Source organism: Rana temporaria, chromosome 8 (assembly GCF_905171775.1).
Source record: "Rana temporaria chromosome 8, aRanTem1.1, whole genome shotgun sequence".
Lineage (NCBI taxonomy): Eukaryota > Metazoa > Chordata > Amphibia > Anura > Ranidae > Rana > Rana temporaria.
In genome coordinates this window covers 57,639,649-57,657,157 of record NC_053496.1, presented here as the reverse complement: position 1 = coordinate 57,657,157, position 17,509 = coordinate 57,639,649, and the positions used below count along the sequence as shown (strand labels likewise).

The 17,509-nt window shown below is 45.2% G+C and overlaps 1 protein-coding gene across 1 annotated transcript in view; it reads right to left on the bottom strand.

Annotated features, from left to right (window-relative positions):
* Positions 1-17,509, bottom strand: part of CFAP46 (cilia and flagella associated protein 46) — a 267,974-nt gene that overhangs the window by 53,405 nt on the left and 197,060 nt on the right. The window contains exons 47-50 of the mRNA XM_040361829.1: positions 11,093-11,175; positions 10,797-10,969; positions 5,464-5,588; positions 1,825-1,901 (exon numbers count right to left, since the gene is read on the bottom strand). Of these exons, the coding sequence (XP_040217763.1) occupies positions 1,825-1,901; positions 5,464-5,588; positions 10,797-10,969; positions 11,093-11,175 (458 nt within the window). The remainder of the gene's footprint in view (positions 1-1,824; positions 1,902-5,463; positions 5,589-10,796; positions 10,970-11,092; positions 11,176-17,509) is intronic.

Sequence of the window (17,509 nt, the reverse complement as noted above, 5' to 3'; positions counted from 1 at the left end):
GTCTTTTTACCTTTCAATAAAAAAAGTGGAAAAAAAATACATAACTTTTGGGGGATAATACAAATGAGCTGCACTGCGTCACTCAATCCAACAACCTGGCCATCTGCCACAAATATTGTCACTATACCTTCAGGCCTGCAAGGTGTTCTGGCTCCAGTGTACACAGAAGTACTGGCCAAATACTTTCTTTCCTTCAGTCAATATACTGGTGCACCAGTGACTCAATTTTTTAGAGCCACACAAAGTTGCTGTCTAACCGCCTATTTTCTTGCCAGAACATGGGAAAAGAACTGTTATAGGAGAGGTATGGCCAATGCTTTTTTGGCTTTACGTCTCCTATGGATCATAGGAGTGCAGTTCATTCTGCACTCCAGTGATCCATTTTCACCCAACAGCAGGCTAAAGCACACTGTCGGCTAATGTCACTTAGCCAGTCCAGGCATTGGATCAATTCCAACTTTATAGTCGGAATCCACTCAGCAGCCTGGACCAGAAAGCATCTCAGCCTCTCAGTGAGCCACTGGGAGATGGAGCCAGTCCCTCCCTCTCCTCCACAGCTCAGCTCTCCAGTGAGCTCTGTAGGGGCAGAACAGAGACAGAGACTGGCAGTCATTGCTCTCTGCTCAGAGCTGAGGGGATAACTGAGCGATCAGCTGTGTTTGATTACTCGGTTCTCAGTGCAGAGGTGGTGGGAGACAGATGCAGCATTGGATTAATGCTGCATCCACTTAGGTGAGTATAATTGTTTTTTGGGAAACCCATACTTCTCTTTTAATAACCAAAGTACATCTCAAGGTCTCCAGATTTCTAATTTAGAAAATACAGTACTTGATAATAGCACCAAGCCAAAGACTGCTTAACCCCCCTGGCGGTGTTCCCGAGTCTGACTCGGGGTGAGATTTTTTTGGCTATGCTCGGTAACCCCGAGTCAGACTCGGGCTCGCCTCGCTGACTCCACAGGCATAGTTTACTTACCTTGTCCCTGGATCCAGCGATGCCACTGAGCTATGTGAGCGAGCGGGACCTCCCTCGATTTACACAGTGTCCTCCTGTGCCGCCGATCTCCATTCCCTGCGATGTTACGACGCACGGGAGCGGAGAACGGCGCCAAATTCAAAAAGGTAAACAAACACAATACATACAATATACTTTAATCTTATAGATTACAGTACTGTATGTAAAAAATACACACCCCCCTTGTCCCTAGTGGTCTGCCCAGTGTCCTACATGTACTTTTATATAATAAAAACTGTTCTTTCTGCATGCAAACTGTAGATTGTCCATTGCAACCAAAAGTTCCAGCGTACATTTGCCCGCCAGACCGTTTTCGGACAAATGTTTCTAAATTGCTTAGAAACATGCCCGCTGGAATCCTGTCCGTCGGACATGTTCGGTCGTCTGTACAGACTTACCGTACATGTCCGAGCGGCCGCCATTCCCTCGCATGCGTCGAATGACTTCGACGCATGCGTGGAAGCATTGACCTTTCAGCGTCGCGCACGTCGCCGCGTCATCGTCGCGGCGACGGCGCGAACACGTCACCGCGCTGTCTGTCCGCGCGGATTGTCTCTCATTTCTGTATGATGGTGTGTACAGCCATCATACAGAAATCTCCGGGCGGGCATGTCCACTGAAAACGTTACGGCAGACCGTTTTCAGCGGACATGTTTGCCCGTGTGTACAAGGCCTAAGAATTACAGGCCTACAGTACAAATCACCAAATTTTCTTTGCAAATAATGGTACCGCTTTCAGCACCTTTTTTCTGAAAGAATCATACCGCCAGGGAGGTTAAGCTCCAAATAGCCCTTACTGGTGGTACATACTTGATGCTGGCTTCTCCTCCTTCTCTCTGGACTTTGCTCGTGAAGACCCACTGGATGAAAGTGTTGGAGTTGGCTGTCTGCAAATCAGAAATCATCACAAAATCACCTTTCTAAGGAACAGCAATATCAAAATAGTGTTTATATCCTGTCTGAGCAAGACATTTCTTAAAAAGATATGTGTATTTTATTTCTCATCTACCCTCTATCCTCCCTTCTGTATGGACTCCTGCAGCGTGTTGATATATGTTTATATGTAATGTGTCTTATGTTTTATATATTATTATTAGAATGTGGTATGTTCTTTATCATTACCTATAGAATGTGGATAATGTTTCTTTTGTTGTTACGTAATTTAAATTCAATAAAATCAGTTAAAACAAAAAGATGTGTATCTTGTATCATTTATTTACTGGAAGCAAATGTGTCAGTTCAAATTCATGTTATAAAAGCCGATACCTGGTATGAATTCAACAAACAAAACCTGATTGATGAGTAACAGTTCAGTAAAGGTTTTTTCCAATATTGCTTAGAGTAGCCATAAATAGGCAGATCTCTCGCAGAAAAATGGCTGGGGAAACATCTGCCCAACATCTACTCCATATATTTAGTACACCTTGAGGTTTATTTACTAAGTCTGTACTGTGCAAAATCTGGTGCAGCTTGGCATAGAAACCAATCAGCTTTGAGTTTTTTTGGTCAAAGCTTAATTGAACAAGCTGCATTTATACGCTGATGGCTACCAGGCACAGCTGCACCAACATTTGGACTCTCCAGTTTTAGTAAATCAACCCCTTTAACTTAAATTTAGTGAACTGTAAAATCTAACTGTATCATATGTGGTCAGCGCTATATATGATAAATAATAATATGTTTTATCACAGAGTATAACTACGACCTACAATAAATGGTCCAACTCCCAAAGTTTAAATAATATATTTATGTGCATGCAAGATGCTGGCTCAATATATACATGTTGAAAAACAAATAAACAGAAATAATAAATCATAACTGATGGGGCATTGTCACAAATTGACTAAATCTTAAGAAATTACAGAATATCCTTAGAAGGCGTTACACAAGACTTTTAACTGGACTGTTCCACTGGAGGTAAAGAAAGTAGTTTTCTCTCCCCATTAAGCCAAGTATTGTAAGAATGCGCTAGGATTGGAAATCTAACCAATCTGTTCATAGTGTGTTAATCTTATTATAATGTTTATAAGAAGTCAAACAATGTGGTTGCATAACAGAAATATTGTGCATTAAGCCCTATTGCGAAGGGAATAGTTAAAGATTATGTAAAGGTTTGTTTAAAAAAATTAAAAATAAAAAAATGTAATACTTACCTCCTCTGTGCAGTTGGTTTTGCACAGAGTGGCCCAATCCTCCTCTTCTGTGGTCTCTCAGCGGTACTCCTGACACCGCCTCTTCTTGAGTGCCCCGTTGGAGAGCCGCTTTCCATGGGGACACTTGTGTGGGCACGCTCCCGTGTCCTGCTGCTGCATCCATTGACACTCAGCCCGCCCCCGGGTACCGTGCCATTATATTTGATTGACAGCAGCAGGAGCCAATGGCTGCGCTGCTATCAATCTATCCAATCAGGACCCGAGACACCGGCTGGAGCTGGTGTGCTCGTCCCCGTCACTGAAAAGATCGGGTATAGGTAAGTAAATGGGGAACTCTGGGGAACTGCTGCATAAAATGCATTAAGGTAAAAAACCTTGAGGGTTTACAACCCCTTTAAAGGAAAACTGATTTATATTTTCAGCAAATATTGATAGAATTTTATTCAAACATCTAAAAATTATTTGTTATGTCTTTTGTATATTTTTAAAGGCAGTTGTGTTCATATAATCATTTGTTATACAGAACTGTAGACAATAGGGGGCTAATTAACTAAAGGCAAATAGACTTCATTCTGTAAGCATAGTTGCTCCAGAGCTTAACCTCTTCCCATCCTCCCGTCGTCTTTTTACGGCCACAAGGTGGCTGTAAAATGCCCGCCCCGTCTCTCAGGTGCCGATGCGCGGGCCTGGCGGCCGCGATGTCCACCGGGCACCTGCGATCGGCAGTCACAGAGACAGGGACGTGGATCTCTGTGTGTAAACACAGAGATCCACGTCCTGTAAGGGAGAGGAGAACGATGGTGTGTCCCTTGTATATAGGGATAACCATCGGTCACCTCCCCCAGTCAGTCCCCTCCCCCCACAGTAAGAATCACTCCCAGGGTACACATTTAATCCCTTCCCTGCCCCCTAGGGTTAACCCCTTCCCTGCCAGTCACATTTATACAGTAATCAGTGCATATTTATAGCACTGTTCGTTGTATAAATGTGAATGGTGCCAAAAATGTGTCAAAAGTGTCCGATGTGTCCGCCGTAATATCGCAGTCCTAATACAAATCACAGATCGCCGCCATTACTAGTATAAAAAAATAAAAATAAAAAAAAAATGTCATAATTCAATCCCCAATTTTTTAGGTGCCAATCACTATACGCTTATTGCGATTTTTTTTTTTACCAAAAATATGTAGAAAAATACGTATCGGCCTAAACTGAGAAAAAAAATAGTTTTTTTTTTTAAAACAATTGACGCTATATTTTTGTTTATAGCGCAACAAATAATAACCGCAGAGATGATCAAATACCACCAAAAGAAAGCTCTATTTGTGGGGGGAAAAAAGGATGTCAATTTTGTTTGGGAGCCACGTCGCACGACCGCGCAATTGTCATTCAAAGCGTGACAGTGTTGAAAGCTGAAATTTCGCTTGGGCAGGAATATGTATATGTGCCCAGTAAGCAAGTGGTTAATAAATGAGGTGAGGTTTCACTTTGCGAAGAATACACAATCACATGCCAGAAAAAGGGAAAAAACAGCATTTTTGCTTACATATGATTGGATGATGATTGGATGATGGAAGTCAGCAGAGTTTCCCCTCATTTACTAACCTCTGGAGCATCTACACTTGCAAAGTACACAGTCTTTTTGCCTTTAGTAAATAAATCCCCTAAAGGACATACAAGTATGTCAGAATGTTTACTGCTTTGCTGTTAGATGAACATCACTCCAAACAGAAATTTGGGGTATTAGGCAAATTTACAAACACTAGGGCACGTGAAAATACAGTTTTCGTTCATGGGGCCCTGGGGACCTCTGAGCCCTTTAATAATAAAAAATATATATTATATATATATATATAGACAGAAAAAGAAAGAAAAAATAAATAAAATAATATATAATTTTTTTTTTTTTTTTATAAAAAAGGGGGTTGTCATCCGGGGCCCTGGGGATCTCCGGGCCCCTTACAGGTGTACTGCCTGTACTCCCCTGATGGCGGCCCTGCTCATGGAACCCCTAGAAGCCTGTGGAGAAACCCTAGTTGAAAAAGGCTGCTACATTTTCTACACTGTCCTATGCAGGAAGCATACTATGGCTACACAATAGACGATTATGGAAATTGCACACATATATATTTTAATGTTATAAGCAAAAAAAATTGTTTTGGATAAGTAGATCAGTTTTTCTCCTCTGCTATCCATTAGAAACTTCCAGCAGGATGTGTAATAAATAAAAGTAGCCAATGCTTCATATACAATAATAACTGCATCAAATCACTAAAATGAGAAGAAAGCCAAAGCGTACCTTGGCAGAGAGACCTCCAGTTGTAGCAGTACAGGGCTTAGGTATGTGTTCAAGTCCTCTACTATCTCATGAAACTGTGTACTACATTTCTTCTCATTCTCATCTTCTGGAATACTGGACACATCCTATACAGAATGAATAATTATCAGAAAATATGGTTTAAAAAAAACTAACAAGAGCTAACTAGATTTTACCTATCTGTAGCATAGAGCCTAATGCTGCGCTGCTAGTATACTGCTAGTATACTGTGTATGTGTAAATCATTACCAACGGCGTAGGGAGGAACGGCGTGCTGACGTCATCACTGTTTGCCCGCGACTATCCGGAAGGAACGAGCGGATTATTTAAGCCGGCCGGCTTTTACATTTTAAATACACGCCTATGTACTACTTTGGACATGTGAGTGCATACATTTTATTTTATCAATAAATCGCTTTGTTAGCAGTACTACCCTATGTTTGCCCTTCTTGTTTTCACTCCTGGGTTCAACGCACGAGTGCGTTCAGGCTAAGGATTATCCATATTTTTCCCATCTGGTGTGGAAGAACCTAGCTGGGGAACGGAGGCTTTCAGATTCAGTGCTACATGCGATTTATTATTTGGTGTTCGGTAAGCAGAATATTTACTTGAGGTGGAGGTGCTTCAATCAGCTGTCATACACTCATTGTGGATTTTCTTTCCAACACAACTCGGTGTTTACATGAAGATTTGTTATATTTAACCATCTTTTAGCTGACCACAGCTATACGGACTATATACATTTCTGTGCACTATTTCACTTTGTAATTTTAGCACATAAGCACTTTTTTTCTTGTGGTTTGTACAATGTTTGCCATATCATGTTGGTAATGATTTACACATACACAGTATACTAGCAGCGCAGCATTAGTCATCTTTACATTCTATATCATTTGTTCATCTAACATTTTTTTGCTGCAGCAGCCACACACACAATTTATTTTGACATCACGTCATCATTAATTATATTCATAGACCTGCGCTGTATTCCTTACATATATTGTAGCATAGAGCCGCCAGAACAAATAAAAATATTCCTAGTTGGTTGATACACCCTACATACAGTATCCTGGGGCCAGATTCACAGAGAATTGCGTTACGCTGCGGCGGCGTAACGTATCCCATTTACGTTACACCACCGCAAGTTTACAGCGTAAGTGCCTGATTCACAAAGCACTTACCTGTAAACTTGCGGCGGTGTAACGTAAATCCACCCGGCGCAAGCCCGCCTAATTCAAATGGGGCGGGGACCATTTAAATTAGGCGCGTTCCCGCGCCGAACGTACTGCGCATGCTCCGTTCCTAAAATTTCCCGACGTGCATTGCGCTAAATGACGTCGCAAGGACGTCATTGGTTTTGACGTTACGTAAATGGCGTCCAGCGCCATTAACGGACGACTTACGTAAACGACGTGAAATTAAAAAATTTGATGCGGGAACGACGGCCATACTTAACATTGGTTAGACCACCTAGAGGGCATGCTTAGTTTTACGCAACGCATCTCTACGGAAACTACGTAAATTTAGATCGACGGGCAAAGCGGACGTTCGTTAATCGGCGTAACTAGTCATTTGCATATTCTACGCCGACCGCAATGCAATCGCCACCTAGCGGCCGGCCTAGAATTGCAGCCTAAGATCCGACGGTGTAACACAATTACACCTGTCGAATCTTAGGGCTATCTATGCGTAACCTGATTCTATGAATCATTCGCATAGATACGACAATCGTATCTCAGAGATACGACGGCGTATCAGGAGATACGCCGTCATATGTCTTTTGTGAATCTGGCCCTCGTGTATATCTTTAGCTGCCTTGCCTTAAAATTGGAGGAAGTGGAGGTTTGCATATTATGGAAAATTAAAGACCTTGAAAAATATGTACAAACAACTAAGGGGCTTAGCTTGAATTGTTTTCTTGGAAAACGTCACTGTAAGCTTTAAAAATTAAATTTAGAACAATGAAAGATCATAGCAGTATTCATAACCCACTGAGACCATTGGGTGAGGATCGTGGTGGGTCCTGGCCTTGAAACAACAGTGATAAATCTGCTACCTTCTTGTACTTCTAAAGATAATACGATTTTTGCATTCGCCATAAAAAGCTTTTCTTTGAGTCCATTCGGGTACACAAGATGTCATTCAAATTCGGGTTATACTGTTGCCTACAGGAGGAGCGGTCACTGGCAAACAAAAAAGATGGTAGGCCAATCCCTGGATACTCCCCCCACACACACACACTTTCCTACTCACAGCATGCCTGAGTTTAGTAGAAAAGCAATATCAAGGGCATAAACCAAAATACAGAGGAGCAGGACCTGCTTGCCTCAAAGAGTTTTATGGTGAGTACAAAAATTCTAATTTCTTTCTCATCTACTGAGGGACACAGGAAGTCATTCATCTTTGGGACCCAACTAATCAGTAAGTAAACAACCGGTAACAGGCTCAAGAATAAACAAGAGAAATTGGGGTTTAAAAAGCCGGCTGAAGCACACCACACTCAGCAGATGACATCAGCACTAGACTGCTTCCAAGGTAAACCAATAAAAAGTGGGAAATGTAATGGTGTTTAGCAGACCAAATAAGGAAGTAGCTCCCTGTAGCCGGTGTTAGACTATTTTGTGCCCTAGGCAAAACCAGCTACTTGTACCCCCCCCCCCAAAAAAAATAATAATAATTACTTTTGCAATATGGTTCAAAGTCTCCCCCATCAGGTCACATACTCCTGTTCATATATTTCTATCATCCTCACCATATCCTCCAAACAGGGACAGCCCACACTGCATCTGTCAACCTCTTTAGCCACACCCACCTGTCAAGTTTAAACCCAGGGACACCAATTTTGCTTCTCAATGCTGCTTCAGCTAGCATAACCAATACTCAGACATCCTTCTGTCTGGTCAGTATTCTCACCTTTCAATGTCCCCCCCAGCCTTAACCACCATCCTCTTCCCATCCACCAGCCAGCAAGATTACCTCTCCACTACCCAATCTTCTAGCGCTACCTCAGTTTTCCTCTCGACCCACAACAGCATCACTCCCACTCCTACAGCCAGCATCACTGCTGCATCATCTCCGCTCCTGCAGCACTGCTGCCAGTAGTACTCCCACTCCCACAGCCAGCATCACTCTCGTTCCTGTCCAAATTTTCACTACAAAATCAGACCACTGAAAATGAAAAAAAAAAACACGAAATAAGTTTATATAAACAAGATTCAAAAATACGAGAGTAATTCGGGATTCAATGATCTGATGCACTATTAACCCCCAACATTGGTGTCAATGAACGCACTATAAACTCCCAGCATTGGTGTCAGCGACGCACTATAAACTCTCAGCATTGGTGTTAGCAACAAACTATAAACTCCCACAATTGTGTCAGCAGAGACACTATTCACCCCCAGCATTTGTGTCAATGGATGCACTATTCACCCCAGGATTTGTGTCAGCGGATGCACTATTAATTCACCCAGTACTTGTGTCAGTAAATGCACTATTAACCCCCAGCATTGGTGTCAAAGAAGCACTGTTAACTCCCACAATTAGTGCCAGTGGACGCACTATTCACCCCAGCATTTGTGTCAGCAGACACACTATTCACCCCCAGCATTGTGTCAGGGACGCACTATTAATTTCCACAATTAGTGCCAGTGGACGCACTATTCACCTCAAGCATTGGTGTCAGCAGAAGCACTATAAACTCCTGGTATTGGTGTCAGTGGATGTAATAATAATGCCCAAAACTTGTGTCACTGCTATAGCCAGTAGCAACACAGCAGTGGTAAGTTAGTCTGAGCCGACTGAGAATACTCAGTAAAGCTAGGCCAAAAAAAGGGACGTGCCTGAAGTGGAAAGCAGCAGCAGTCTCCAGCTCATCCATGCAGTGGACGGCAGCTACACAGCTCAGCGTTCTGCGCTCCCTGGCCCAGGCAAAGCACCTCCCCCAAGGCAGGAAGAGACACTGCAAGCCAATGGGAATAGAGCAGTGGGCGGACCCTCCACAAATACCCCCCCCCCACTCTCCACAAATACCCCCCCACTCTCCACAAATACTTCCTCAACAAATACATCCCCCACTCTCTACAAACACCCCCTCCACTCTCCATAAATACCCCCCTGTATAAATACACCCTCCAATCTGCACAAATATCCCCCCAACGCTCCACAAATACCCCCCTCCACAAATACCCTCTCTTTACAAATTTCGACCCCAGTCACCACACTAAGGACTTTGCTCGGCCTCATTGTGATGGCTCCCTAACTTCTCCTCCTGGTAGTCAGCTGGTCTGGTGGCCTGATCTTCTGCCTCCTGAGTCCTTCTGTCAGATTATTAACACAGCTTAAGGCACCTTGAGAATGGCAGACTCCACTCCACACCACGATCTCCCGTCCTGTTTGGAGGCCGGATGGGTGACAGCAGCTGCCTGGATCAGGGGTTGAGCACAGCCTCCAAGGGAGCTCTAGTCCTTTCGATCAGTGTCTAGGTGGGCGGGGCGATGGGTGAATCCTCCCACCGCTCTGTGTTTTTAGCTCTCCTGTGCCCTGTGCTGTGTGTGCTGGGCTGCAGCAGCATGCGGGGGAGAGGAAAGAGAACGCTCCCAAGTGAGCACCACTGCTGCATGTGACCCCTCCGGACCCCCTCTAGCGACGCCACTGCACACCCTTCTTGTGATAGCCTTCCCCTGCCGCCTTGTCACATTTGACGGATGCTTCCCCACCTCCTCCTTCCCAGTAGCTGTGGCTGCACCCTAGGTGGCAGTGTGCTCTATTCGGCTGCTCCGTTTGCCTAGCAGTAGCACCAGCACAGCCTATAGCTCCTTGTGCACCGCCAAAATGGCCTACATAGTAAGACATAGTGATTCTTTAGAAACAAAGCAAGCACTGAGGCAATGCTGATGATGTTAGCACTCCACAGCTGAATTTTACCAGTTATGAGCCTGGAAAGTATCCCGAGTGGAACCCAGTACCTGAAGATCCTGTGAATGGCCAAGCAGCACTCAGCCCGACTAGATTTGGTTCCGACAGCAGGTGGGAAGTCCCTGTACTGCTGCCGGAACACAAGGCTGTATACTGTATGGCGCTGATGCTGCATACAGTTTATACAGCAATGACAGCGGGAGCATCAATTAGTAAAGGAAATAGTTCATATGGGTCAGCTTGGCCCAAAATAACCTTTTAAAATGAAAGTGATTAAGGAGTTAGGCGTTACTAAAACGTAAATGCCCAAGGCACATGGGAAACAGAAAATGAGTAATGTCAACCAGGGACAATCATCTTACAGATTCATCAAGCCATATTAGTGTTGCAAGCATTACCATTGCTGGATTGTTGTTAATGTTTTCAAAAGCATTCTTCTGCCTTGTGAAGCTCAGTTGATGTTCCCTTTTGAGAAGATTCTGCGTGGTATCTTGTTTGAACAGCTCCATTTTCTCCAACAAGCTGGAAAACATCTGACGATTCACAGAACATCGGGCCACTCTGGCTCGCACTGATGAAATGAAGTAAAAACTAACTAATGCAGTAACAAGAACAGTTCTAATTAACAAAAAGAAAACAGATACTTTTCGGCACAAATGTTCCTGCCATTGAACAGTGGCATTAACAAACTTACTGGTTCTTTGTTGTTGGTGTAACTTTCCTTTCTGTGTTGAGATAACTTTTGGCTTTTCAAGTAGAGCTCCGTACAAGAAAGATCTATTGGAAACATTAAAGCAGATTTTAATTCAATGTAATTACTAAAACACAGATCAGTTAGATTCAGATTCTCAAAACTCGGTAATGAACATAACATGCAGAGTGTTTGATAAACTGTAACAAATAATTGTCCTCTTCTTGTAAATGGTTTTACAGCAACAATGTAATGTAGCTTCAAATTCTTGTACCCAACGTAAATAATATTGATATAGGACCAGTAAGCAGTGGAAGAAAAGTCCAACTTTTGCTAAAAAATGTTCCCTCCCCTCTCCTCTAACCTATTCAGACTTTTTCTTTCGGAATTTCCGACGGGCTTAGATAGAGAGCAGGTTCTCTATTTTTCCATCGGAAATTCCGACGGAGGTTTGCCTGGTCAAAAGTCCGACCATGTGTATGCGGCTTAAGGCTTTAATCTGCCATTTAACTAGAGCTCATTCCAAGCTTTGTGTCCATCTAAAGCAGGGGTCTCCAAACTTTTCAAACAAAGGGCCAGTTTTGTGTTCTTAAGACTTTAGGAGGGCCGAATTGTGGCCAGCGGAGATGGCAAATGTCTCGGGCCCAGCATCGGTGACAATAAATATGGCCTCAAGGTTGGTCTCAGTAGGAGGAGGAGTAGTGCCCCTATTAGTAGGAGGAATAGTATCCCATCATTGGTATCAGTGGAAGAAATAGTGCCCCCTAGTTGGTGTCAATGGGATGAATAGTGTCCCATATCAGTTGGAGGAATAGTGCCCCAAGGGCCGGATAAAGGCTAGTAAAGGGCCACATCTGGCCCTCAGGCCGCAGTTTGGAGACCCCTGATCTTAAGCATAGGTCTTCAAACTACGGCCCTCCAGTTGTTTAGGAACTACAATTCCCATCATGCCTAGTCATGTCTGTGAATGTCAGAGTTTTACAATGCTTCATGGGATGTGTAGTTTCGCAACAGCTGGAGGGCCGTAGTTTGAGGATCCCTGATCTAAAGCCTTAGCCGTACGTAACTACATTTGTGTTTGTTGGCCGACAATAGTGTGCCGTTTGTATGTAAGACACGTTCCTGCCCTTGGGACAAACGTCAGAGGCTTTGTCTGCAGAAAATCCGATCTCACCTGTTCACAAACTGGCAGCACTGACTTGCAATTTCACTGTAGAGCAAACAATGTTGTCACTCTGTTATAGGAACTGGAAAAATAACTGATCTACTTGCAGTATCAACAGGTCAATAAATTATGTAAGAGTGGTAAGGCAAACAAAAAAAGAGATTTTTAATACAGCTTACCTGTAAAATCTTTTTCTTGGAGTACATCACGGGACACAGAGCGGCATTCATTACTATATGGGTTATATGGAGTACCTTCAGGTGTAGACACTGGCAATCTCAAACAGGAAATGCCCCTCCCTATATAACCCCCTCCCATAGGAGGAGTACCTCAGTTTTGTAGCAAGCAGTATGCCTCCCAAAATGGTCCTCAAAAAAGAGGGGTGGGAGCTCTGTGTCCCGTGATGTACTCCAAGAAAAAGATTTTACAGGTAAGCTGTATTAAAAATCTCTTTTTCTTTATCGTACATCACGGGACACAGAGCGGCATTCATTACTATATGGGATGTCCCAAAGCAATGCTTACAATGAGGGGAGGGAGAACATCTCCAAGACAAAAGGATTTAATTTAGAGATATACTCAAATCATAATAAATCCAACTTAGTTGAGAAAAATAATTTTAAATTTTAAATTTAACTCAAAAAAGAGGAGCCCCCGGAATCCGAGGGTCTCAAACTGCAGCCTGCAGCACTGCCTGCCCGAAGGCAGTATCAGTATTCCTTCTTACGTCCAACTTGTAGAGTTTTGTAAACGTGTGGACAGAAGACCAGGTTGCCGCCTTGCAAACTTGAGCCATAGAGATCTGGTGGTGTGCTGCCCAGGAGGCGCCCATGGCTCTAGTAGAATGAGCCTTTAATGATACTGGAGGAGGCAACCCTTTCAAGCCGTAGGCCTGAGTGATTAATTGCTTAATCCACCTAGAAATGGTGGACCTTGCAGCTGCCTGCCCCTTCTTGGGCCCATCCGGTAGAATGAACAGCACATCTGTTTTCCGGATCTTCTTTGTAGCTTTAAGATAGGCCTTCATGGCCCTGACAATATCCAAGGTATGCAGCAACCCTTCCTTTCTGGAAGTAGGTTTAGGGAAGAAGGATGGTAATACCAAATCCTGGTTCAAATGAAAACTGGATATGACCTTCGGTAGGAAGGAAGGATGAGGGCGGAGAACGACCCTGTCCTTATGAAAAACAAGATATGGTTCCTTACAGGATAAGGCCGCTAGCTCCGAAACTCTTCTTGCGGAAACTATGGCAACCAAAAATACTAACTTCCTTGTCAGTAGAACCAAAGGAATTTCAGCCAACGGCTCAAACGGTTGTTTCTGTAAACTTGACAGAACAAGATTTAAATCCCACGGACAAAGCGGGGATTTAACTGGAGGTCTAATACGTAAGACCCCTTGAAGGAAGGTCTTAACCAGCGAGTGGGTGGCCAGCGGCCGCTGAAACCACACTGACAGAGCAGAAATCTGTCCTTTGATTGTGCTTAATGCCAATCCTTTATCCACTCCTAGCTGGAGAAAACTTAATACTCTATCGATGGTAAATTTGCGAGAAAGCCATCGCTTGGACTCACACCAGCCTACATAGGCCTTCCAGACCCTGTAATAAATCACCCTAGAGACCGGTTTCCTGGCTCTGATTAGGGTAGAGACTACTTTCTGAGACAGACCTCTACCCCTGAGAATCAGGGATTCAGCTTCCAGGCCGTCAAATTTAGATGCCGTAAGGCAGGGTGGAGGATCGGACCTTGCGATAGCAGGTCTGGCCGTAGAGGAAGAGTCCAAGGGTCTCCCACTACCATCTTTAGGATGAGTGAGTACCATGCCCTTCTGGGCCATGCTGGAGCTACCAGGATGACTGGTATGTGTTCCACCCGGATCCTGCGCAGCAGGCGGGGTAGTAACTGGAGCGGGGGAAACGCATAAAGAAGTTTGAACTGATGCCAAGGGCAAACCAACGCATCGGTTCCGCAGGCCATCGGATCCCTTGAGCGGGATATGAACCTGTCTAGTTTCTTGTTGAGTCTCGATGCCATGATATCCACGTCCGGCACTCCCCATCTTTGGCAGAGTGCTTGAAAGACTTGTGGATGCAGAGACCATTCCCCCGGCCATAGAGTCTGGCGGCTTAAGAAGTCCGCCTGAAAGTTGTCCACTCCTGGAATGAATATTGCCGATATGCAGGGCACATGCGCCTCTGCCCATAGGAGAATCAAGCTCACCTCTCTCTGAGCGGCTTGACTCCTGGTTCCCCCTTGGTGATTTATGTATGCCACGGCCGTGGCATTGTCTGATTGAATTCTCACCGGGAACACCTGCAATTTTGACGTCCAAGCCCTGAGGGCTAGTCGAGCAGCTCTGAGCTCCAAGATGTTGATGGGCAACTGCTTCTCTGGCTTTGCCCAAGTACCTTGGCGAGTGCAACCATCCAAAATTGCTCCCCAGCCCGTCAGGCTGGCGTCTGTGGTCACTATCTTCCAAGCCACTGGGCTGAAAGACTTCCCCTTCAGTAGATTCTGAGGGTCTAACCACCAACACAGACTTTGTCGGACTCTTGATAAGAGCGGCAACGGGATATCCAAGGCCTGTGGCCTTCTGCTCCATGCTGACAGGATGGCTGCCTGTAGGATGCGAGTGTGGCTCTGGGCGTATGGTACCGCCTCGAACGTGGCCACCATCTTGCCTAGTAACCTCATACATAGGCGAATAGTCGGTTCTTTCTTGCTTAGAACCAGTAGGATTAATTCCTTGATGGCTTTTACCTTCCTCAGAGGTAGGAACACTCCTTGTTGTTCTGTGTCTAATCTCATGCCGAGATATTCCAACTGCCTTGTGGGCTGGAAAGCTGACTTTTCTCGATTTAGGACCCAGCCGAACCTCTCGAGGTATTGGACCGTGAGGGCCACTGCTCGCTCCAAGCCGGGAGACGAGTGGTCTATGACTAGGAGGTCGTCCAGGTATGCTAGGATCGTGACCCCTTGGATCCTTAGCTTGGCTAGGATCGGAGCTAGGACCTTCGTGAACACCCGGGGGGCCGTAGCCAACCCGAAGGGAAGCGCCACGAATTGGAAGTGACGCGAAGCCACCATGAAGCGTAGATATCTTTGATGTGGCTGATAAATTGGAACATGAAGGTAGGCATCCTTTATGTCTATGGACGCCATGAAGTCGTCCTTCTGGAGTGTGGCAGCTGCTGACCGCACGGATTCCATCCGAAATGAGCGGATCTTTAGATATGCATTTACCATCTTTAGGTCCAAAATTGGCCTGACATCTCCATTGGGGATGATGAATAGGTTGGAGTAGAAACCCAGCCCCTGTTCCAGGACTGGCCGGAATCCGAGGCGGATCGTTTGGAATCCTCGACTCCTGGAAATGAGGAGGAGGAAACCTTAGGAAATCTAATTTGTAGCCTGTGGCCACGGAAGACCGTACCCACTCGTCGGGAATGCTGGCTTCCCAAATCTCTGAAAAGAGTCGCAGCCTTCCCCCCACCTTCGTGGGTGGGGGCGCCCCTTCATAAGGTTGGCTTGGGGGCTGGTTTTGCTGGTTTGCGAAACCACTGCCTTTTGCCTCTAACAGCCTGTCCTTGCGATTTGCTGTTGAAGCCGAAGTTTGCTTTTGCAGGAGGCCGTCGATACTGCTTGGCATTAGAGGGCCCCTGCCCAGGGGAATACTGTCGTTTAACGCAGGCCCCTGAACCTTCTTCTTAGTTGGCAAGAGAGTACTCTTGCCGTTTGAAATGGTCTGAATGTATTTATCTAGGTCTTCTCCGAAGAGTCGTCCTCCATGGAAGGGGAACCCTACCAGGAGCTTCTTGCATGGGGGCTCAGCCTCCCAGCTTTTTAACCATAAGAGTCTTCTCATATGGATAAGGGATAACGATAAACGTGACGCTTGCTGGATAGAATCCTTGATTGCGTCTACCGTAAAACATATGGCCTTAGGGACATCCGAAAATTCTTCTGCCTGCTGGGCAGGAATAAGTTTAAGCATCTGCTTAAATTGATCCGATAATGCTTGAGCGACCCCAATCGCAGCCACAGCTGGCTGTACTACTGCCCCTGCAGTAGTGAAGGAGTTCTTAAGTAGTGCTTCCAAGCGCTTATCAACTGGATCCTTGAACACCTGTATGTTTTCTACAGGGCATGTTAACGATTTGTTAACACATGAGATGGCTGCGTCCACTGCAGGAGTAGCCCATCTTTTGGAAAATTTTTCTTCCATAGGATATAGGACAGAGAACTTCTTAGGTGGTAAGAAGATCTTATCTGGCTTGTTCCAATCTTGGAACAAAACTCCCTCTAATAGAGGATGGATCGGAAACACAGCATTGCTTTGAGGCGCCCTCAGTGAGCCCAAAGCTGAAACCGTCGATACCTGGAGATCTGGTACTGGCAAGTTGAATGCCCTATGGACCAAGTCCGACAATCCTTGAATCCACCAGCTCTCCCTCAGGGAGACTGCCCCAGACTCCTCTGTATCCGGATCTTCGATCCCTGAACCTACTTGGTCCTTGTCCAAGAGGTCGTCCAATTCCCCTGAGGAAAGGACCTCCTCTTCTGAGGGTCCGCGCTCGGGCGACGGAGATCTATTCCGCTTACTGCCCCGCATAGCTGCGGCTATCATTTTACCCATGCTTTTCTGCATCTCTTTTAAAGAGGTGAGTAATACCTCCTCCGTGACCATCTTAGGGTTGGACTGACCCGCGTCAGCTCCAGCCCCAGATCCCGATGGCCCAAGGCTCCCTGTGGGGAAAGCAGCGGCATAGCATTGTCCGAGACCTCAGACTCTCTGGGGGAATCCCCACCTCTTGTACCCTTGTTTTTTGATGCCATGGTACAATACCGAGGTACACCTGCTACTTATTGGTACCTGGGACTTATAAATAGTTAAATGCCCAAACACCTGTTTGGGGGATAAAAAATGCTTCCTCTCCCCTAGATGACACATTTTTTTTTTCAAATCTAGGAAAGAAAAAACATTCTGTCCCCCTGAGTAGTATTGCAAGAAAAACTATGAGATGGAAAAGAAACAGCCTATTCCTAGGCTTGAAAACAGTCTTTCTGAAGACTGCAATATTCTTTCTGGCCACTGTGTGTCCTCGGCGCCCCGTGCTTGCCGTTCTGGTCTTTCCTCCTCAGTTCCAAAGTATTGAATGAGCTATATGGAACAAACAAGGAAGGGCCGCCCCTTCCTTAAGCCACTGACCCGCCCTTCCCCCCCAGCAATCTCAAACAGGAAATGCCCCTCC